Source organism: Acomys minous (genome assembly GCF_964271855.1).
Source record: "Acomys minous genome assembly, chromosome: 16".
Lineage (NCBI taxonomy): Eukaryota > Metazoa > Chordata > Mammalia > Rodentia > Muridae > Acomys > Acomys minous.
In genome coordinates this window covers 35100952-35124222 of record NC_140498.1, presented here as the reverse complement: position 1 = coordinate 35124222, position 23271 = coordinate 35100952, and the positions used below count along the sequence as shown (strand labels likewise).

Here is a 23271-nt window from a genome sequence, read left to right as displayed (position 1 = left end):
AAGGGGGGAACAAGGCAGGGACCAGGGTAAGATGTGTAGGACACATTCCCTCAGAGGTCTACTTCCCCTCATCACCTCCCAGTAATGCCATCATACTATGAATCCATCAAGGAAGCAATACGTCTGAGGCCTCGAGATCCCTGGTAACACCTTCATAGACACACCTGGACTCGTGTATTAGCAATCCCCTAGGCGCTTAGTAATCCCATCAAGCTGACAGTCAGTACCAGCCATAGCTAGCTTTAGTTGCCAACTTGACTGCCTAGAGTCACCCACTGAGGAACGTCCTAGAGCATCTTGGCCTTGGATAGCAGCAGCTCTCAGAACACTCACAGAGCTTGCATATACAATATTTACATTACAGCTTATAACAGTAAAAAAAAAAACTACAGCTTTGAAGTAGCAATGAAATAATTTCATGATGTGGGCATCACCATAACACGAGGAGCTACATGGAAAGGTCACAGCATTGGGCAGGTTGAGAACCCCTAGCCCGTGTGTGTGTGTGTGTGTGTGTGTGTGTGTGTGTATGTGTGTGTGTGTGTGTGTGTGTGTGTCTGTGAGGAACTGTCTTGATCACTAACTGACGCTGGAGGCTGAAGCCCACGGCGGGCAGCACCATTCCCAGACGGGTTGTTCCGTGCTGTATAAGAATACCGGGTAAGCCGGGCATGGTGGCACATGCCTTTAATCCCAGCACTTGGGAGGCAGAGGCAGGCGGATCGCTGTGAGTTTGAGGCCAGCCTGGACTACAAAGTAAGTCCAGGGCAGTCAAGGCTACACAGAGAAGCCCTGTCTCTAAAAACCAAAACCAAAAAAAAAAAAAAAAAAAAAAAAAAAAAAAAAAGAATACCTTGTAAGCATATGCCTATGAGTGAGGGAGCCAGAAAGCTGAATCCCTCTGTGATTTCTGTTTCAAGCTCGTCTTTGGGTGCCTGCCTTAACTTCTCACAGTGATGGACTGTGCCCTAGAAGCGAAAGCCACATAAATCTGCTCCACTCCTGAGTTGCTTTCAGTCAGAGTGTTTTATTACAGAAACAGAGAAGAAACTAGAACACTCAGAAACTCCTGCTGGTCTTTTTTAGTCAGGGAAGCTGTCGTCCACCTTGTTTCCTTAAGCCTTCTTGTCTGTCCTTTCTCCTCTCTTGATAGGGACGTCTTCTTACCCAAAGTGTCTCTTTGCTTCCTCCCTCCCCTCATTACACCACACAGATCCCTGGAGGCAGAAGAAGACAAGACTGAAGCCCGCAGACTCTGGATATGTACCGCCTGGCTTGGATGCCTCTGGGGTCAAAGCTCCTTAATCACTCTGAGAGCCTCAATTTCCTCGTGGTGTGGTAGTAGGTGATAGTATCCACTCTATAAACCTATCGTAATGCTGAGCTGAGCTAATATGTGGGAAGTGATTAAGATGTTCCTGGCACACAGAGAGTGCTCAGAAAGTTGCCAACAGTGCTCAGTGCCTACTTACATGTTATTGCCATGCGCGTTTTACATGGAGGCTGTTATATACATTGCATATCTCTGTACCCAAGGGCACTACTCTGTGTTCAATGGAAGTCGATATAGGAGCAACAGAAAGGAGGGGCTCAGCACCTTTCCAAGACGAAGTTCTACCTTCTCTGGTGTTCTTTTGGCAGCCCTGAAGTTCTGTCCAGATGCTGGCCTCCTGCATGCAAGGAAGCCATCTATCCTATACAGGAGCCATGAGCCCCAGATACTATCGCAAGAGTAGAGTGTCAGTTCTCTCTCACTTCTAACGGAAGCCGCTTACAAGGGAAGCAAGAAGCAAAGGGGCCCCTTAGCGTGGGGCCTCGGGCTCGATGGTGAGACATCTCTCACTTCCACAAAGGAATGGCTGAAACTGAAGACACTGGACCGGGCTATAGGCTGCTTCAGAGGGGAGCTTAGTTAAGGGAAGCTGTCTTCCTCTTCCTTCCCCCATTGCCGCCCTCTATTATTCAGTCACCACTCATGGAGTAGCCACTGTGGGGAGAGCCTCCCCAGCACAGAGCCGGAGAGATGACTCAGTCACGGCTTTAGAGGGGCTCTGGATATGAGGAAAGAGAGTCAGAGGGGATGGTGGCCACTCCAGGTGCTCAGGGGCTGCCAGAACCCCATGCAGACATTCAGTAAGGGAGGCGGGAAAGGCTTCCTATAAGTAGTGGCCATTTTCACCCCCCTAGCCCTTCTCAGGAGACCCACGGGGGAAATAACATCTGAAGGTTATTCTGCAAGGCAGGAAGCACCCCCCAATTCCCAAATGCTCAGCTGCAACTGTTCTCAACTGAAGATGCAAGCACAGCCATGGCAGAAGCAGTTGCATGAGGAGTCCTATCAGTGCGGGTTGACATGCCGTGAAAAAAGATTCGGATACACTTGCAAGATGCCATCATGGGCCCAGCAGGGGGATGAGCCTCTGGGATGGGAAGCAGGTGGACTCTGGCCTTGCCTTTCTGTAATAAAGCCTCACCTTGGTGAACACGATGAAGGCAGGAGAGCCTGACAACCAAGTAACGTCTTCCTATTCCCTAGAGACTTCCCCCTCAGGCCCAGGGTTCAGCTACCTTCTCTGCAATCTCTGAACATGCCATGCCCTCTCCTGCACCTTGGTGCCCACTTTTTTAAAATCAACTTAAAGCCCCTTTATCCTTCAAAACCCAAGGACCATCTCCTTGACAAAGCTTCTCCTAGCTTCCATCTCCAAATCTATGAACAACATTCTTGCTTCCTAAGCTATTAAACTTCATGACAATATACAACCGTTCAATCATAACATACTCCTGACTGGATGATAGGACCTGGCAGCCTTTAATGCATAGACTTTTATTTTTACAGCACCCACACTTAGTAGAAAAATCAATCCAGTTATAATCGCTTCAAACATTTATGTTGACACAAGTGAAAATATATGCATGAGTTTGGAGGGCATTCAAAAAACTGAAAAGGGGGAGAGCTTTACATTTTTCTGACATGACCCAGGTCTATATCCTGGGGGTGCCATTTACTAGCTGTGCAACTCTGAACAATTAACTTCATTCCGCAAAAAAAAAAAGTTATTTTATTTTTAAGTGTGTGTGTGTGTGTGTGTGTGTGTGTGTGTGTGTGTACGTGTGCGCGCATGCGTGTTGAATGCAGATTTCCTCAGAGTCCAGAAGACATGGTTGGATCCCCTACAGCTGGAGTTACAAGCAGTCATGAGTCACATGCGTGTGGTGGGATTTAAGGCCACGTCCTATGCAAGAGCCATGAGTGCTCTTAACTCTGGAGATATCTCTCCAGCCCCAACCTCACATCTTTAAGAGCCTCAGCTCCTTTATTTAACTAAGGAATAAAATGGGGGGGGGGCATAAAACTACATGCCCTACAGAGTTATTAAAAGAAATAAGTGAAACAATGCCTATAAGAAACTCAGCACAAAGCCTGGTGCTTAATAAGCTTCAAATCGAGTGTTAGCTCTGACACTAATGTTACTGCCTCCAGAATGAGGCCTGGCTCGTCAATTCGTTTCATTTTATTCATAATGCCGGAACACTCAGATTCAACCAATTCTTGCTTCTATTTCCACTTGGTAAACACTTTTGCTAACTGTGTGAGTTAGCTGGAGGCATGCGGCTTGGATACCTTCAAATGGGGGAAGGGACATTAAAGCTCACACCAGGAGCTAAAGGAGAGCTTTGTCAATGCAGAGGTAAAGTGGCATCAAGCTGAAAGCAAAAGAGCACGGCTGTACTCCCCAGTCCCTGGGAAGTAGGCTAAATGGTGTCCTAAATCTGTGTAGAAGCCAGTAACAGGCACTGCATAAGCAAGCCTCCACTCTGCTTGCGTGTCCCTGGGCCCCGGGCATGATAATAAACACACACATGCAGGGCTAAGGTAACAAACAGCCTTCTCCCAAACAGAAAGCTGCAAACTCAATGAAACCAGGCTTCTCCAAGGGAGAACAGGAGGAAGGAGCAGCTGGGGAGGGAAGGAGCAGCTGGGGAGGGAAGGAGCAGCTGGGGAGGGAAGGAGCAGCTGGGGAGGGAAGGAAAATTTCAGAGGCAAGAGGTACTTGTTGCCATAGTCGATCTTCGAGGTGACTTTCTGCTTGAGTTCCTTCAGCTCATCCTTGGGCAGCGTTCCTGAAAGGAGCTGGGACCGCCATTCCATCAGGTCGTACATCATAGACTGCACTTGGAGGAAGCGTTCCTTTTTGCTGGCCTGCAAGATGGAAGCAATGGTGACCGCTTACCCACACCAAAGGTATTTGTCAAGCAAGGCCACAGTCAGCCAAGTACAATCAGACCACTCTTCCAGCCTTGCCCAGCTGTGCAGGGACAGCGAGAGACGCTCAGCTGCCGTAGAGCCCTTCCCCTGGGCCACTGGAATTTCCAAAGCAGAAATATTCTCAGTCACTTCTTGGTTTACAAACACATCTAACAGCCAGGGCTGAAAACATGACTTAGCAATGAATAACACTAGCTGCTCTTATAGAGGACCCAGGTTCGATTCCTAGACCCAGTTAGGTGTATCCTAACTGCCTGCGTCTCCAAGGGATGTGACCCTCTTCTGACCTCTGCAAGAATAGACACGCATGTAGCACACAGACATACATAGAGGCCAAACAGTCACAGACATAAAATAAAAACTATAAATAAATAAATCTAGCAGCCAAAAGATGATACTCAAAGAGAGTCCACTTTGCAAATATTTTCTTCCATTCGCTTTGGGAAGTAAATAAAATAACTCAAGAAACAAGGGGAAAAAAAGTTTTCTGATGTGCATCCAAGAAGGGTGCTACAGTCTGTATATGAAATGTCACGTATTAAAAGTTTGGTCCTCTCCTCTCTCCGAGTCTCTTGCTGTGCTTCCTGCTGTGTGGGCCAGGCTGGCCAGGCTGGGGGCATCCAGGGATTCTCTGCCTCCTGTCTCACATTGGGAGAGCTAGGATTGTGGATGGTTACACTACAAACCTGACCCAGACTCACCCCCACCCCCCAATTGCATAACAAGCACTCCTACTCACTGAGCCGTCTCCCCAGCCCAGTTCATTTCTTTTTAACACAGAAAGAAGGTTAGGGGCTCAGAGCTTATGGACAGGTACTGTAACAAGTGCCTAATAACTGTGCTGGGGTTCTCTGTTCTTCCGCTGTTGTTTTGGCTGCCTGTCCTGTTCCTGTGATTAGATCCCCTGAAAAAAAAATTCAAAGAAGGGAGGATTTGTTCCTGCTCCTAGTTGAAGTTTGAAGTCCATCCTGGTGGGAAAGCTAACGTAGCAGAAGAGTGAAGGGGTTGGTCACGTCTCATGAACAACAGGAGGGCAGAGAGCTAAGGGTGCATACTGGAGCTCAGTTCTCGGTCTCCATTTTATGCAGTCCAGAAACTTCTGCCCAGGCAGGCATTCTGATGCTGAATTCCATCCTTGGCCCATCTTGTTTTTAACTGCATTTATTTGGAAAATAGTCTTCTAACTGCGTCAAATACTTCCACATCTCCCTTAGATAAAGTATTGTGATATAATGACATATATTTTTGTGGTCTCTGGTCTGGGGAAGTGTTCAGAAAGCCCTTAAAACATATACTGAGCAATAGAAATGCCTTTGGTGGTTTTGAAAGAGCTCACCCACTGATGTTTTTGTGTTAATGATGTAACTTTGCTGGACCCCTAGATAGCTTCTGAATGGGGTCTGATGATCAGAAAAACCACACAAGTGATTAGGGGGCAGAACTTTCAGCCCCACTCTGAGCTACCTCATCTTTCCAATAGCAGATGATGTAATGCATTGAGTCTATGCAATGCAACGTTAATTAAGACCCTTGAGCAATAAGCTGGAGGAGCATCCCAGGTGATGGGCACTCGCATACTGGCAGGGTGGCTTTCTACTCTACCTGTCCCTTCAACCAGGCTGGCTCTGGATTTTTTTCCCCTTTATAATAAAGCTGTCATCTTAAGTATAGCACTTTACTGAGATCTGGGAAATTCTAATGAGTTATGAACCCTACAGTGAGAAGTGGGTCACCCAGGTGGGGAGAGGCAGTGAAGATCCCTCAATTTGTAGCCAACTGCAACAGAATGCAGGTGGCCTGAGAACCCTGGCTGTAAGTAACATCTTAAGTGAATACTAGGCTAAGGAGTCTAAGGCCAACTTCTAGGCAGTCAGTGACTAACTGAATTGTCATGTATGCACTTGGCTTGGGGCAATAAGAAATGTGACATTGGAATGACAGGGCATGCTGTGACATTCATCATATAAGTTATCTACATCTACTAAAAGGACATCAAATTTAGGTGTTGAGTCACATAGACGCTGTGCAGATATGACAAAAGTCACAAACACAATAATAAAGTAACTGATGGTTAACTATTTCCATTTGTAGAGGAGAAGGCATGGTCAACTTGTGATAGAGTCATTTCTTGGTGGAAAATATCAGATTTTTACAGGACATTATCTAACAATGTTTCAAGGAAAGTAGTAGAGATAAACAAGAAGTCACTCAAGTCACAGGATTCTCTTTGCTCCCTTGTTTGTGTAAATACGATTTGAGTGGTCTACAAGTGTGTGTTAGAATTTTATCTCAATTATGAGGAAGTAAGAGTCAAAACCCAACTGTGATTTCTTTTTTTTTAGAGGGAAGGTTTTGGCAAAATGATTAGAGGATTATAGTTTATTAGGCAGAACTTTGTCTGTGGTAGAAATGAGCACATTTTGCCCAGTGGCTGGTTTGCCATATTTGAAGCCATCTCCATAAGGAGGTTCTTTGATGCTCATCATCCTCTTTGAGGTAGGCTGGGTGTTGCCAGGAGTTAACTTGTCTCATTTTCAGTGAATCTTTAAAATAATAAAAACATTTTTAAATGCCATATTCTGTATGTCTCTGAGAATTTTGAAGACCTTATCTAACTATTTTATCTTATCTTTCTATAGAATCATATTTATCTGTTGCAACCTAAGATGTATAGTCTTGTGATAAAAAGACTAGTAATTGATATGACCATAATTTGGTCAACTAACAATTAACTTGTATAACTTACTTATCATAAATAGTCTGCAATAGCATTTTCAAAGTATTGGAAGTAAACATTGTATTAAAATGGAGTTTTATGGATGTAGGCGAGTTGACAGTCAAACTCTGCCAAGACAGGGTAAGCAAGTCCTCAATAGTTCCTGCCTCACAAATATGTCTGTCAGATACATTGGGCCAGAAGGCTAAAGATGATGCTCCAATGTTATTGAGAGTTTTGGGTAACTATTCAGGCAGCAAACTGTCTCTGTCATCTTCTCATTTGGAAAGCTACTAACCTGCACTCTCAGTATACTCAGGTAAGCAATTTTATTCCTTCTCAAATCTCTGATGGGGTTGAAGACCAGATAGTTTAGTTTTACTATTAAGCTTAGTTGTTTAGGGGTTGAGATGTTTTTTGGTCTAGATAGATGTTTTAAGTTGATAATGATGAGATATGATAGATAGTGATTTACATTCATAATTTTAGATGTACCAAGATAGGAAAGATGTTTTCTTCAAGGCTGCCAAATATAAATAGCCCAAACACTAAGGATGTAACATTTATTTAATTTCTGATTGTGTCATGGTTATTCTTGCTGTAGGTAGTTTATTGTATATATGTATAATAATATAAATGTATATGTAAAAATATTTAATAAAAATAAAGAGGAAAAAACAAAAAACAACACAAAAAATAAATAAATAAAGTTTACTAGGATGGAGCCCCAATGACAGAATCAAACATGAGGGAAAGTGATCAGATAAACACACACACACACAAACACACACACACACACACACACACACACACACTTTCTGCCTCTTGCTAATGTTGATGTTCAGTGCCACTCTGGAAATCTGACATCAAGAAAGCCTCTTTGTAAGTCAGCCTGCCTAGGGTACTTTCGTTACGGTAATAAAAGCAGAACAATACATAACACTAAATTTTACTGACAACCGTTGGGAAGCTTACAGACTGAACGTGCTAATTACCTCATGTTAGAGTTCCACATGGGTGTCAATATTTACAATAGAAGATAAGTCTACAGACAGCATGCACACACCAGTGGGTGTGCGTAAGGGTGTAACAAACTTGCAGTAAGCCTTGGTTGACATTTTCACTCTCAGTCTAATGGTTTGCTTAGCTAATTGTTTTCATTAGGAGCTTTGATGCATCAAAGGAGGATTTTAAATTAAATTTGCTTTGAAACAGAGAAAACACATGAAATGTGGTCTTTTTTTTTTTCAGGGTCAAAGCGTCTTCACAGATCTGAAGACAGTAGCCATCAGTTAATTAATATATGACAAGTGGATATTTCAGAGTGCCAGCAGAACACCAAATCAAATCCCTGAAGCCTATTAAAGGGACAGGTTACTAAACTGGCAGGATTTATTTTATAAACTGATAGCAAGGCGATTCGTATGCAAACCCGAGTTCAACAGCTTTGGCACCTGTTTTAAAACACAAGACTCCCACATGGCTCTGTTGATTATAGCTGGCACTGCTGCCTGTGTGGCCTCAAAGGAAGTACTTAACCTCTCTGTGTAGCAATGTCCTCTCACATAACAGTGTGCGCCCTCTCTTCTGCATCGCAGAGCTCCAGTTGGAAGTGAGCTTAATGTCAAGCTTAAGCCTGAGCAGAAGCTGTAGGGCTGGATCCTGCATTCCAGGGATGGGTTTGTCTCTCACCGCATAGAGCTGCTTCCAGATGCTCCCCCACTCCCAGAGCGTCATAGTCACTTCCTGGGCCAGAGGGATTTCTGCGGGAATGATGGTCTCCGTGTTCCTATTTAGGGTGGTGGGAGAGAAAGCGAGACGGAATGGAGACCCGGGTGTGAAACAGAGAAAGTTCGGGAAACTTTGCAGCAAGCTGCAGCTATCATGCAAATAGATGGGCCTTCTTGTCTCTAAATGCCCTCCGTCAAGAGGGAGGCCCCTCCTGCTCACATACTCAAACTGACTTCATAAGGTCCAAAGGCAGCTGATTCTCCAAACTGACTAATCCCCCCCCCATGGGGGTGGGGTGGAAGCAGAGTGGGGAGGACACAAATAAACACAGCAGCTGAATGAGCTGGGCCCAGCACATCTGCCAACTCAGATGGCCAAAGCCAACTAAGCAAAAGCACCCATGAGGAGAGCCTGGCCTGACAAATAACACAAGTACCTCTGTGTGTGTGTTAAGTGGGTGTGTGTGTGTGTGTGCATGTGCGTATGCGTGCGTGCGTGCGTGCGTAAGTGTGTGTGTGTGTGTGTGTGTGTGTGTGTGTGTGTGTGTGTGTGTGTGTTTGGGGGGGGTGTCCACACATGTGCCTTTTGTATACAAGCCAGAGGACATCAAGGGACTGTTCCCCGGGGAGCAACCGCCTCCCTTTGCTTTCTGTGGATTTTGACACAGGATCTCCAGCCTGGCCCTTGATAAACAAGCTATGCTAGGTGGCCAGAGGGCCCCAGGGCCCCAACTGTCACGGCAGTCCTCAAGCACTGGCCTTACAAGTATATAGCGCCACGCCGGGCTCCTATTCTGTGTGTTCTGAAGGAACTCAACTTAGGTCCCAGTGCTTACAAGGTGGGCACTTGACCAACTGAGTCTCTCACCCAGTCCCCACAAGTACCTTCTCTTCTCCACGGTCACTTCCTTGATATGGATGAAAGATGTAGGGAAAATGCCCTGTAGGAAAGAAAATAAAATAGGATGGAAGACATGTCATAGAAGAGTAACTGGTTCATGGTCCTTCTAGAGCTCTCCACCCATCCCCAACTAAGCTACTGGCTTTTGAAACCACCAGACTTCCTAGGACTAGTCAGATGGCGCAGGCACAGAGTCCTAACCCACGTGTGTATGTCTTAGTGTTCTGCACTCTACATCCCAAAGGATGCTTCGACACCATCATGGGCGCCTGTCCTCTCAGGTGGGCAAGGGGAGAGATCAGTAGAACAGGGGTGCGAGCCCTTCACTCTCAGAGATGCAAGCTCACTTTTCCCCTTGCTGCCCACTTCCTGGGAAGCAACACCCCTTAGTGGGGGGTGGGGGGAGGAGCCCTGGGTCTGAAGCAAGTCCTTGGCTTTACTTGAGGTTTTGAGATGTTGAGACTTCTTTTCCCTGGATTTAACTCATTGTCCTCTGGGAAGGCAGGGCAGGCTTGCGCATCCCTGAACATCAGAGAAGATGCTTCATAACCATAGCCCAGATGACAAGGGAGCTTTGTCGGGCACTTGGAAATTTCTCCATGAACTCAAGCAGTAAGCAGGGTCGGGGACACATGGCCACTTTGCTGTGCACCAGTTGAGAAAATGGAGCAGGCAAAGCAAGTGCCTGCCGCCGTGGAGATGACATGACAGAGCACTCTGTCATCTGGAAGGGCACCTGGGCCTGTCCTTTTGTGTCACAGGGGGAGATGAGTGAATGCCCACACAACGCTGAAGGAAGGGACAGAGACTGGCTTCACCTATAAAGTGCACCATTTCCAGGGGACCCTGGGAAGGGGGATCATGCAAATGGCATGTCAACAAAGGCTGCAAGGAGAAGAGGGCACCAGAGATCACCTTAAAGAATGGGGAAAGAGGAGGGAGTGGGGGCAGAGTGTGTGCAATGGGGCCCAGGAGAAGACGCCAGCTGCACAGATCCTTGAAGGGAGGGGTGGTCTCTGTGTGCTGAAGAGCAACACAGGGAAAGAACTCCCAGGAGAAGCAGCAGGGACAATGCAGGTGAAGACATCCTGCATTGTCCCAGATGGAAACAAACTGACCTTACCTGTGACATTTTATGCTTTATGAGGTACCCTCTGTACCAGTCTGCAAAGAGAAAACAAAGGCAAAGGTCTTTTACTTTTTCTGCATCTTTTGCTAGCTGTGTTTGTTTTGGGTTTGGGGGTGTTTTGTTTTGTTTTGGTTTGGTTTTTCGTCTGCTTATTTTCACCTAGCAAAGAAATGGTTGCAATCTGCTTTCAACCTGCCATATGGGACAAACCTAGAAGCCCACAGTACGACATACATTGTGTTGCCGGGCGTGGTGGCACACGCCTTTAATCCCAGCACTTGGGAGGCAGAGGCAGGTGAATAGCTGTGAGTTTGAGGCCAGCCTAGTCTACAAAGAGAGTCCAGGACAGCCAAGGCTACACAGAGAAACCCTGTATCAAACAAACAAACAAACAAAAAACCAAAACCAAATGACATACATTGCATTGATTGCCATCATCTCCAAGCGACATCTACATGTACCAGGAGTCGTTCACACACTGATGTGAAGATACCTTGGTGAGGCCCCTAGTGCACTGGGCCTTGTGGTCCTATGTGCCTTTGGAGAGAAGCCTCCGCATCCATCATGCAGACAGATGGCTCAAACCCACAGTCCCTGGCGTCCTTCCTTTCCTTATTCACCTGCGTGTGGTCACATGCATGTTTGCAAGTCCTGTCTTAGGCATGGAAAGGCCCAGGGACCTGGGCCATCATCTTAAAGTAATATGGACAATTCTAACAGCAGCAAATGATGTCTGAAATGTGATTTTTCTGAAGTTAGTCATCACCAAACACATACATGCGTGAACAGGTAGAGGGACAAACATTTTAAAGGACTCCCCCGCCTCCCCCCAAGGACTGTAAAAAGAATAGCTCAATTAACAGAAATGCAGATGACTCAGAGACCTCTGACGAAATGAGTGCGAGTTCGCAGCACACAGTAACGAGCCCACTGGCCTTTGAAATGATTGGAGCACAGCTACGTTGGTGGCGTTTGTCATCTTTGTAAATAAAAAGCACCTGCCGAGTGCCTCATTAACAGACCCTCATTATTGGGCTAACAGACTGTCGCCAGAATATAGTCTTGACAGATATCCTCACAAGACCCTGCTCTTCCTCCCACCCCCAAAATGACTGAAATGCAAAGTCACTCTCCCAGTCAGGACCAGCTTGAAGGTCAGTGTCTTATCCATGGGGACTTTATTTCTGAGTGACAGAAAGTGAGAAGAAAGGGAAAGGACATAGAAAAAAAACAGAAGGGAAATTAGGGAAGTTGGGGAGGAAGAGTCTGGAGCTTGGGATGAAAGCTTCCTTCCAGGAGCTATTCTGCATTAAGCCGTTTCATCTTCTCGACGGCCATATGGAGCAGGAATCAACATTATTCTGCTGTGCAGCTGAGTAGCCTACCCGGGACTCGGAGATATTGAGCAATTTGTCCACAGTCACTCAACCAGTGCATGCTTGGATATAGAAGGAGCCACTGCTGATCTTAGGGGAAGGAATTTGGCGGTCCATTTCTGTTGTTGTGACAAAAATGCCTTGAGGAAAAGACACTTCGGATGGGGGCATTCTGGCTCACGTTTCCAAGTCACAGACTCCTGAATTTTACTGTATTCACTGCAGCACAGTGACTGGTATTGGTACTAGCTACCATCCACAGCCACTTTAGTCATGACATGCTATACACGTTCTCTCTTGTGGCACTTGCAGAAATCCTGTACACCAGAATTATCATTCCTGTTTCATTGATGAAGTTGAAATAAACATCAGTTGATGCACTGAGTTCACAAAGTTGGAGGTTTAGTAAAAGCCTGTTAAGCCAGAGCCCTTAAGACTCCTCAAATAATAGGGAACCAACGGTCTGCACTCAAAGTGTGCTCACATCTCTATCGGGGCACCCATCAGAGTGGGGCCAAAGGACTTCACTTTTGTGGACCTTTGGGATTCAATCACATGTGAATACCTTATAGGTCTCTCTCCCGACTTTCAAAGCTTTGCTTCCTCCCAGGTAACTGTCACCCCCATAATCTATATCCTATCTCCAATTATGCCCAATTATGCCCCTAGTGTATACTGTGAATATACACCAGGTTACCTATTTTTGGGAACAGATCTTTAGAATAAAGTGACCTTTAGGATTGAAATATCACCATTAAGCAAGAGAGGGCTGTGACCTCAGCACCTTTAGCAACATCACGATTGTTCTCGGGCTTCCTCAGCCCTGCTGACCACCTCTTAACCCTGATGTCAATTCCCTAATTGGGTCTGCTGTCAGCTGCCTCCATGTGTGTGCTCAAGACTATATAGGCAGATAAGTGTTGGTGAAACTCCGTGATCAAAATCAGTCTCTTGTAACACAACCCTTAGTGAATCCTGGATTTGTCAAACCTGAATGCTGCTTTAAGTTCAATAATATCAATATTACATTGACCCTTGTCATGAAACAGTCACTAGCCCATCCTCCAATTCCTAAGTCAAACTCTTAACCATTGGAAGGTGGGACCTTAGAGGCTGCTTAGTTCATGGAGGGGTGCCCATCTGTATGGTAGTTGCCATCTTACAGGGGCGATCTCCACCCCCATCTCTGCCGCGAGGTGAAGAAACAAGGAAAGCCATGTACAAAGCATTTGGTTGTAGTCTCCTGCTCACCCCCTGCATTGTCCAAGAAACCCCATTCTTTCTCTCTTTCCCCCAAGCCTGCCCACACTGAGAAATTCTGAACAAAGGGATGGCACCATCTAGGCAGCATGACACTTGGTCATGTCAGCCCAGCCTTTCATCTGAGTGCTTTCATCTGAGAAGAGTAGCAGCTCCCCACAGAGGAGTGTCACAAAAACTATCTTGAAAACATGATTATGAGGGCTGGAGAGATAGTTCTGCAATTAACAGTAGCCACTTCTGTTGCAGAAGCTAGGAAGCTCATTTCCTAGCACCCAATCAGCCTATGACTAGCTCAGTGGAGCTGAGATTTCTGGCTTCTGTGAGCACCTGAGTTCAAGTTCACACGTCCATCCAGACACTCACATACATAATTCCAAATAAATGAGTAACCCGATTATAAAGGAATACATCTAGTAAAGGTACAAAACTTTGAACAGAAGGAAACATTCCAGTTTCAAGATAACTGTGGCTTTCCTGTTGACAAAAGGAAAGTAGGGACTATGGGAATAGGAAGCCATGGGTTTCAATCACATCTGAGCTTTGGGGGTTGGCTTCTGTTTTTGTTTTTGGATTTGGGGTTTTGCTTTGCTTTTTGGTTTATTTTGTTGTTCGTTTGAGGCAGGGCTTCTCTGTGTAGCCCCAACTATCTTGGAACTCATTCTGTAGACCAGGCTGGCCTCCAACTCAGAGATCTGCCTTCCTCTGCCTCCTCAGTGTTGGAATTAAAGGTGTGCACCTTTCATCTGGCCAATATCCGAGTATTGTTAAGAAATGTCTAAAGCAGGATATTACTTTTCATCTGCATGATGAGTACCTGAGAGTACTTCAGCTCTTGGTATTGAGATACATAATAATATCAAGATCACAAAGCATCTGTTCGATCAGAGGTTAAGTATGGGCTCTGATTAAAAGCTTCCTATAAAGTAAAGAAAATAAAGAACAAAATTAGGTAGCAACTGGGAAACTGGGGGAAAAAATACTTACAAACTATTTACCTAATAAGGGGCAAATTCCCAAATTAATTAAGGTCTCATGTGGCCCAATAGTACAAAAGCAAACAATCCATTTCAGACATTTCTCCAGAGAGTATACAAAACACCCAACGGGACTATGAAAAGTTGCCAGGCATCATTAGTCATCAGAGCAATGCGACTCAAAACCACTCTAAGACGCCGCCTGGTGACTATTGAGAAAGCTTTCAAACACTCAAGAGGTAATAAATGGTGGTGACGGGGAAAGGAAACAAAGTGTACTGGTGGCAGGAAGACAGATGAGTACAGCTACTACTGAAAGCGTTATGGTGATTACTAAAGAATTTAAAAACAGAACTACCCCATGGCCACCAAGCTCTCTTCTAGACATCTACCCACAGGGAATGACGTCATCAGCTCTTAAAGATGCCTATGCTCCCATATTCACAACAGTCTCCAGCTCTCTTTATAAAAGTTAAGAAGCAAAGGAAGCATCCATCAGTGAAGGCATCAAGAAACTGAGGTGTGTAAACTGTGGTAGCCAAACAGAATACTACTCAGCCTGGGAAAAAGAGACTCTGCTAGTTGGCAGAACCTGGGCCATGGGCTAAGTCAAATAAGCACATAACAGAGAAGAAAATACTGTGTGATCTCACCTGTGTGTGGACTCTAAGAGCAATGAAGAGCCAGAGGACCCAGGGAGTTTGCTGTGGGATAGTGTCTGCTAGTAACATCACAAGTTATATCCACGTAGTCTCACCAACAAGACAAGTGTGAGCTGAACAAGGATAACACAACGGACATGCCAAAGTGGACAAGCAAAAGGCCACAGAACTACAGGCAACGGAGGAAAGCTGGGAGTGGTGGAGTTGGTCTTCCTGAGGGAAGAGCGCACATTTGGTTGTCCAGTGCCAAAAGTCAATCCTTAAAACATACATACAAGTTATATTATATGAAACATACAGGTTATTTTCAGGAATATATACATGTGTGTGTGTATATATATGTGTGTGTGTGTATGTATATATATATGTATATATATGTGTATATATATGTGTGTATATATATATACACACATATAGAGAGAGAGAGAGAAAGAGAGAGATACATATACATATACATGCACGCAATAAAAGAGGCCACAAATTTGGAAGAGAGTAGGGAGGGGTATATGGGAGAGCTTAGAGTAAATAAAGAGAAGGAAGAAAAGTAATGAAAGTATAATCTCCAAATTAAAAAATTAAAATAAGAGTCAAATATGTGGAGTTAGAAAACAAAACCATGGTGATGGAGGGGAGTAAAGGGAATGGAGTATGGAAAACATGGAGAGATATGGCTCAGAAGTTACAGAACCGTAGATGCACATACGTAAGGTGAAGAAGTCGAGAATGATATGTGCAGTATGAGGACTTGGGTTAATAACACAAAATCAAAACTGGGTAGCTGTGATGATGGGCAGCTGTGGCAATTTTCTTCACTGTAGTAATCACTTCATTTCACTCTTTGGGTTCCATAGCATCGTGTTGTAGGCCTCAACTATATACAGTAAAATATATGTATTTTAAAATGAGTGGGCACTCTGGAATCAACGTCTAGATTAGAATATAGACGAAGTTTTACTGTCAGAGTGATTGCTGACACGTTGAATAAGCAGAGCACCTGGCTCATCAAAATTAAATTGGTGAAGTTTTCAGAGATATTTCCCTGTGTCTACCATAAGGGAAATATTTTAAAAGTTAGTAGACACTATCTCCTTTTAGAAAATAATTGGGGCTGGAGAGATGGCTCAGCGGTTAAGAGCACTAGCTGCTCATCCAAAGGTCCTGAGTTCAATTCCCAGCAACCACATGGTGGCTCACAGCCATCTATAATGAGATCTGGTGCCCTCTTCTCTCTGATGTTCTCTTCTGTTGTGCAGGCATACCTGTAATAGAGTGCTTATATACATAAATAAATAAATCCTTTGTTTAAAAAAGAAAATAATTACATTAATACCATAATCCAGCAAGTTAGATATGTTTTCTGTTTTCAGAACCTACAGGCTTAGAATACCATTCTTTTTTATTGGTGTCAGTTCAACATATTTCCATAACAACTGAATAACTGAGACAGAATTCAAGTTCTCTGACATCTCAGCCCCCCTCACTCACAATACTCATCCAGAGAGTGGATGGAGCAGCATCCTCAAAACAATAGAGTACCTTTTACTCCAGGCTGCTTCCAGCACACATCTGAACAAAGGAGGCCTCTTGGCAGAGTGGTGCTTTTAAAAGATCCCCTGTGAAGAGCTCATGATGGTCCTATTGTTTGGGTCATGATCACCCTCGACAGGGTTGCTAATACAGAAGGTGCTGTGGGCTCCTTTGTGCCCCACTCTGTGTGTGGTAGATTCAAGCCCTCCCTTACCACCCACTCTGAGTTCTTTATGGCCCACGCAGCCCTGCGGGCGTGGGCATCTGCCAGCTCTGAAGAGCTGCAGATGTTGTCAGGTGAGAAGGCTGGATCTCAGAAGGAGTCATTGGATAGAAAACAGTGCAGCGTCAAATTGTTTTATAACAGCAAAAGATCTCCCAGCAGCCTCTCCTCTCACCCTCCCATGTGTTTGTTTAACTGGATACTGTATCCAAACACATCTTAGAGCCTCCTTTAGAAGCGCCTCCTCCTTTCCTACTGGACCCCACCACCCTGACATACACAAGTATCAGTAAACAGAATGTGGGCTTTTCCAGACACTCCAAAGGACAAGCCAGGCACAAAGGACTAGGGTGGGACAAACATCAAACATTCCCTTCCCCCAATGTCTTAAAGAAGACTCTAAGTAAGTCCAGCTACCTCAGAAGAACATCCTCCACTATGGTCCAGGAGACAGCTAGGTGTGATGGTAAAGAACCAGCCTGCCTCCATCGTAGGCATAAAAACCATCTTATAGTAAAGACAAATTAGGTTCATTCCTGTTTATGATTAAACCTCTGCTTCTCAAAGATTGGGCTGCGCTCCCACCTGTAACCTGACTATAGATGGTTCTGTAGTGTCTGTTCTCAGAAATGGCAACCATGGCTTTGTTTCACAAACTTGTTTACAACCATCTTGCAGCCCTACCTTTGTTTCAAAAGTTTATATGACCACCTGTGACTACCTTGTTATGACTTCCTTGTTTTTCCTACCTTGCAAAGATCTCTTTGCTTATGCTCCGCTCCTGTAACCCTGCCTACTTTGCTGGCCAAATTTGGAAATCACTTACCCCTGAACTATAAAATTCTCATCATCCTTACATCCAATGCTGATTTCCCAAACCCTGAATTAGGGAGAAGCAACCCATGTATACAAAAATAAAATAAAATAAAAGCTTGCTTTAATTAATTTGTCCATGGTGATTTGGTTCAGTGATTTTTCTCCTTCTATCTCTGGGATGAACAGTGGCCCAGATCTTTGATCTCAGTAGTTGGAAGGTAGAGCCAGACAGATCTCTATGAGTTCAGAGTCAGTTCGGCCTATACAACCAGTTCTAGACCAGCAAGAGGCACATAGCGAGACAGTCTTTTTAAAAAGGCGTTAGAAACAGAGGCATCTTGGCATCTTTGGAGTTGGGTTTCTTGTTACCGCACACATAGGCATAGTGAGATGCGGGCCACGAGCATGGTGATATGAGTAGGTCACAGGCATCGGGTGAGCTAGTTTACCTTAGTACTTAATTGAGCAAAGAAGGCAGACAGGGAGCGAGCGCTCTATGCCACCCCCATTTAAACTGGGGAAAAGGACGGAAGTGACTACCACACTGGATATGAGATTGGAATCTTTGGAAGTCACTAAATATTTGAAAAGATGCCAGTCCTTCTGAATTATATGAGTTTGTATCGTAGCATGTTATCTTTATAATAAAACCCACGTATATCCAAGGCCCCCAATCAGAATTGGGTTTGCGCATTCTTACTGGTAATTAGTGCAGAGATATTTATGGCTCCTGATTGTAGAGATTTAAGTTCTCAGGCACACTGCAGCCTTTGGTGAGGGTCCCCCTTGGTGCATCGCAACAGCCTCTACACTTCTCTATATTTGTGCGGTCTGTTTCCTACTCTCTACAAAGCTTCCAAAATTCACTCCTGGAGCCTCCATCCTAATGACTTTGTATTCCAAAGGCCTCGCCTATAAACACCACAGTTAAGTTTCCACCCTTGTTAATAACCATTAGCGCAAGACTTCAGAGATTGGACCCTCGCATGAATTCAAAGCAGACAAATCCTATTTAAAACACAATACTGAGCAAAGAAGGGGGTAGCCTCATCTATTCGAGGCATGCAAATATTTAGCCTTTAAGTGGCCAGGGGCTGTATTTGCATAGATATGTACCCATACTGGTCCCTTGCAGCTTGCTCTACTGGATGAGGAGAAGGAACACAAAAAACGTTGTTCCTGAGTCAATCATGGTGCTCCACTGCTTCTCTCTTCAGTTTCTCCCCCTTTTTAAAATCCAGAGAACAAGCCCAGGCGCTGTGTGATCATAATTCTCCAGGTGAGAAGCCTAAAAAGCTCTTAGCTGGTTGAAGCAGAAAGCACTTTTCTGATTCAAATGCTTGGAAAAAAAAAATCAAAATTCACAAAAATACAGAATAATTATCACTCACATTCCAGCCCCCCAAAGGTAACCATTATTAACCTCAGGATAGTTTTTAAACATTTTTCTGGTGGAAATAGGTATGTTATGATAAATAATTAAAACCAATAAGAAGGTTACAAATATAGAAGGTTTTCAGCCATGGGTAGAATTAGACATGTAAAACACAGGGCTGTACTGTAGGAAGGCCTGCACATGGGAAGGAGTGCAGGCTTTAGAACAGGCCTGAGTCTACTGGAAGGCGTTCCTTTGCCCGCCCACTCCTCACCATCCCTCCACCCACTCCCTGGGCCAAGCCCATCCCCTCTGTATTCAAAAAGCTTCAAAAGGCCAAGGCTGGGAGGTTTCTTACCCCTGGGCACTGAGCAGTGCATGATTGTCTAGAAGATGTAGCTAAAACTACCTGTCAAAGCATACAGCACGTGCAAGCAGACATGCAAGCAGGTCTCAGTCCTCGGCAGAGACTCTCTTAAAAGTTGCATTGAAATATGAAATACTAAGTTACCCTCCTCACAAAACAGTTTTCCCTATTTGCTTGTTCTCTTGGTTTGCATATGTTTGCATGTATACAGGTTTGTATATAAATCTGTGTGTGCTAGTGTGTGTGTATGTGTGTGTGTGTGCTGTGTTTATGAATAGCTGTGTATTTATGCATGTATCTTTGTTCGGAAGTTGTAGGTGCTTCTTTGAATGTCATGTTTTTAATTTTCATACATGCACAAGCATCTCCGCACAAATCTGCCGAGGGAGCTGGGGCCCCACCGCCTGGGAAGGCTCGGCAGTGATCCAGCAGTGCAAAGGACTCTATCTACTCAGTGGCCCTGATGTGAGGACTAGGTAGGCTTCTGTGCTCTCCCAGATGAAGGGCAGTGCCTGGTCTGTGCGAAAGACAAGATGGCTCCTGGCTACTGTGTCCCAGCAGAGGCCTACCCAGCAGCACGCCTGTCTCCTACCACCCTGTACTCCTTTCCAGGGCCTCATCCGATGGATTCTCTGGGAGATGGCACATGGCCTGTATTCTCAGGCCAATCTCCTCTTCCTCCTTTGTCCTGCCAGTCACAAGAAACATATATTCCTCATACTCTGTATCCTTTGCAGGAGGTGTCACAGGCTGGCCTGGCAGGGGTGAACCCCGGGAGTTCAGCTTGGCCACATGAGATGGCAGAGCCTGCTGATCATCAGTGACACATTAACAAACGCCTTAAGTCATTAGACACTAGACCTGCCCATAATATCAAACGTGTCAGTCACACGGGTGATGTTAACTTTCAGTTGCCTGTGTCATGAGCCAAAGTCTTTGAGCAAATATTAAAAAGCACCGCCCCCACCCCCACCCCACCCCCACCACCATGGGTGTACCCCACTCAATATGCACCTAGCTTCATGACCGGGTGACTTTGAGGAAGGAAAGACCTGCCACTTTATGCAGCACACCGCCCCAGCTTGAGCCCCTGTTCCACTGGGAGCTGAGTTTATATAACACTACTGTGCAGCACCGCCTCTCTCTCTCTCTCTCTCTCTTTCTCTCTCTCTTGGAGTCAGGAGGATAATTTATAGCACCCTCCTGAATCTTGATGATGCTTGTTTTTCTTTACAATAGTGTACACATTAATAAAGTACTACATCTAGGAAGACCCACAGGCCCTAAGCCCCATGGTCCCCCGACTGTGGCAAACGGAGAGCATAGCAAACATCAAATCAGCCAGTTAGGCTTTTGTTATGAAACTAACAACCCTAAAATAATAAAGCACTTTTTTTTTGTTCAGTAAACTCTAATTACAGTCATTCCTCAGAAAACTAGAGAGATGGATTCCAGGATTGCCTGCAGATACCAAAGCCCACAGATGTTCAAGGCCCTTATATAAAATGGTGTCATATCTATATAGACCATATGGATGTCCTCACATATTTTTTAAACCATCTCTCTGCCACTTCTAATACCTAATGCATGGCAACGTCGTATAAATAATAATAGTGTTATATTGTTTATGGAGTAATGACAGGAACTGAATACGCACATTGCAGATGTAATATTGTCTGTCTGTTGTTGGTTGAACCCGTGGATTCAGATCCCATGGGTACAAGCGGCTGGCTGAACTAAATTCGCAATATGTGTTTAAAACCATGTCACTCAAGTGTGTGTTTAGAGAGAGTACCGCAGGCAACTGGGGTCCTGCAGTGAAGGGTCCAGATATGAGGGGCATGTAGGCAATAATGACTCACCTCCACAGGTCTCCTGGATTCGCACCACATCGCCAATCTGTAGAGTGAGATGCTGGGCCCCACTGCCTTGGAAGTTGTAGATGGCTGCGAAATGGAACATGGGAGATTGTCAAGGAGACCTTTGGGCACCTTAACTCATCACTTCACACTGCTGCCTCTGCCTGCGTCTATCTCACATGCGTGAAACCCACAGGGGCTGCAGAAAGCCAGTGTAGAAGGCACCACCTACTTTAATCGTCAGTCCAGACCCACTTGGTAACTGACCCTGACCTCTTCCCACAGGGATCCTGCACTGTGGCCTGGATGACCAGGATGTGCTTTGTACCATCCATACCTTCCACCCTCTTGCTGCGCTCCAGGCGCGAGGCTGTACATCTTCTCATTCCTTCCTCACAGCAACCCATGTGAGGCAGGGGCTGTGAGCCCAGCAAAGGACGTGAAGGCATTCTGGTCAACGTCATCAAGACAAGAGAGAAAAACTCTAACCCAGCTTCCATACTCTCACCCACTCAATTGGGCGGCCTCCTGCTCTGTATCTACTCCATCTCAGCAACAAAATCCCACTAGGAAAGGCTCTCCGTTACTCCATGACTCAATTACTTATAAAAGCATCTTTTTCTAATAGGTAAGATAAGTTGAATGTGAAATGTCCCTCATGGGGTCAGTTAGAAAGCCTGGCCATCGATTAGGACACTGTTTTGAAAGATGTGAGCCTGTAGGGTGTTGGGCCTAGCTGGTGGAAACAGTGGACTAGGAATGGGCCTTCATTACACCATTTTCCAATTCCAGCCTTTGCTTCCTGGTCTATCCAGATATGACAAGTCACCACCAGATGCCGCCACCTTTAGACACTGAGACTCTCTGCTGTGCCTTCCATGTACAGTGGCCAGAAGTCCATCTGAAACCTTGAGCCAAAAGAAACCCTCCTCCTCTCAAGTTCTTATGTCTGCTGGGAATTTTGTCACAGCAAAAGGACGTAATATAGAACATCTCACCTGTTTCTTACCCAACCACAACCCACTTAGAGTCACCAAAACAGACCCCGAGGCTTCCCACAGGCCACAGTCACTGCTTCCTAATGGCTGGAGGATTCATGGATGAATACTTAATATCCAGGAATGTGTTCCCATCCAAGAGCTAGAGATTTGGTTCAGTGTGTAGAGCATTTCCTTAGCATGTACAAGGTTCTGTGTTCAGTCCGCAGGACAGAAAAAAAAAATGCAAAAAGCACCAAAGTCACATTCATTCCCATCCAAACTGTTAGTGCCGAGGGGAGGGGCAAGAGTTGTCAGAGACTCCTCCGGTCACTTGGACCATGAGATGGTCATGCCATTGCAGGGGAGGGGCAGGCCATGCAGAGTCATTGGGTTCTCCTTTCCACATGGCAGTGGCAGTCTTGATGATGGCAGCCTGAGTCTCAGATGCAGATTCCCAGAGCTATAAACAGCACAAGGATTTTTTCTCAAAAAAAGTTTTGGGGTGTGTGTGTGTGTGTGTGTGTGTGTGTGTGTGTTATATCTTGCTTGCTGTTATATCTATAGCTCAGCACACTCACAGAAGTAACTCTACAGAGCCCAATCTCAAAAACATGAAAGACAAACCAACTACCTTCACCCACCAAGGCAAAGACTTCAACAACAACAACAACAACAACAACAACAACAACGTCTTCCACAAACCCTAGGAATTCAGGATTAGGTCTGAAATACTTCCAAGAATCATGGCTTTGAAAAACACACAACTACATCAAGGAATTTCAAAGGCTATGCTAGAATGCTGGCCATAGGCCGGGGTGGGGGTGGGGAATATAAGGAAACCCTGGACCCTCAGCACTATGAATCTCAATAGCCTTGCAGGCAGGAAGTCTGGCTGGGCTGTTGCAAAGGCCTGAGTAAGCACTGAAGGGATGCCAGCACACAAGCCACCTGCACAGACCAGACTTTTCCCCTTCCTTTGGACTCTGGGTACTTAGAGTCTCTAATGACTACACTCGACAAACAACATAGTCTTCATAAAAATAGTTCTATAAAGCTACTAACCATCCAAACACTACTACCCATGTCAAGCAATGACGGTAGGC

The 23271-nt window shown here is 45.2% G+C and overlaps 1 protein-coding gene across 1 annotated transcript in view; it reads right to left on the bottom strand.

Moving 5' to 3' along the window:
* DOCK2 (dedicator of cytokinesis 2) overlaps positions 1-23271 on the bottom strand; it is a 406436-nt gene that overhangs the window by 356631 nt on the left and 26534 nt on the right. The window contains exons 2-6 of the mRNA XM_084762887.1: positions 21192-21275; positions 10741-10781; positions 9602-9657; positions 8679-8775; positions 4056-4204 (exon numbers count right to left, since the gene is read on the bottom strand). Coding sequence (XP_084619013.1) covers positions 4056-4204; positions 8679-8775; positions 9602-9657; positions 10741-10781; positions 21192-21275 — 427 coding nt within the window. The remainder of the gene's footprint in view (positions 1-4055; positions 4205-8678; positions 8776-9601; positions 9658-10740; positions 10782-21191; positions 21276-23271) is intronic.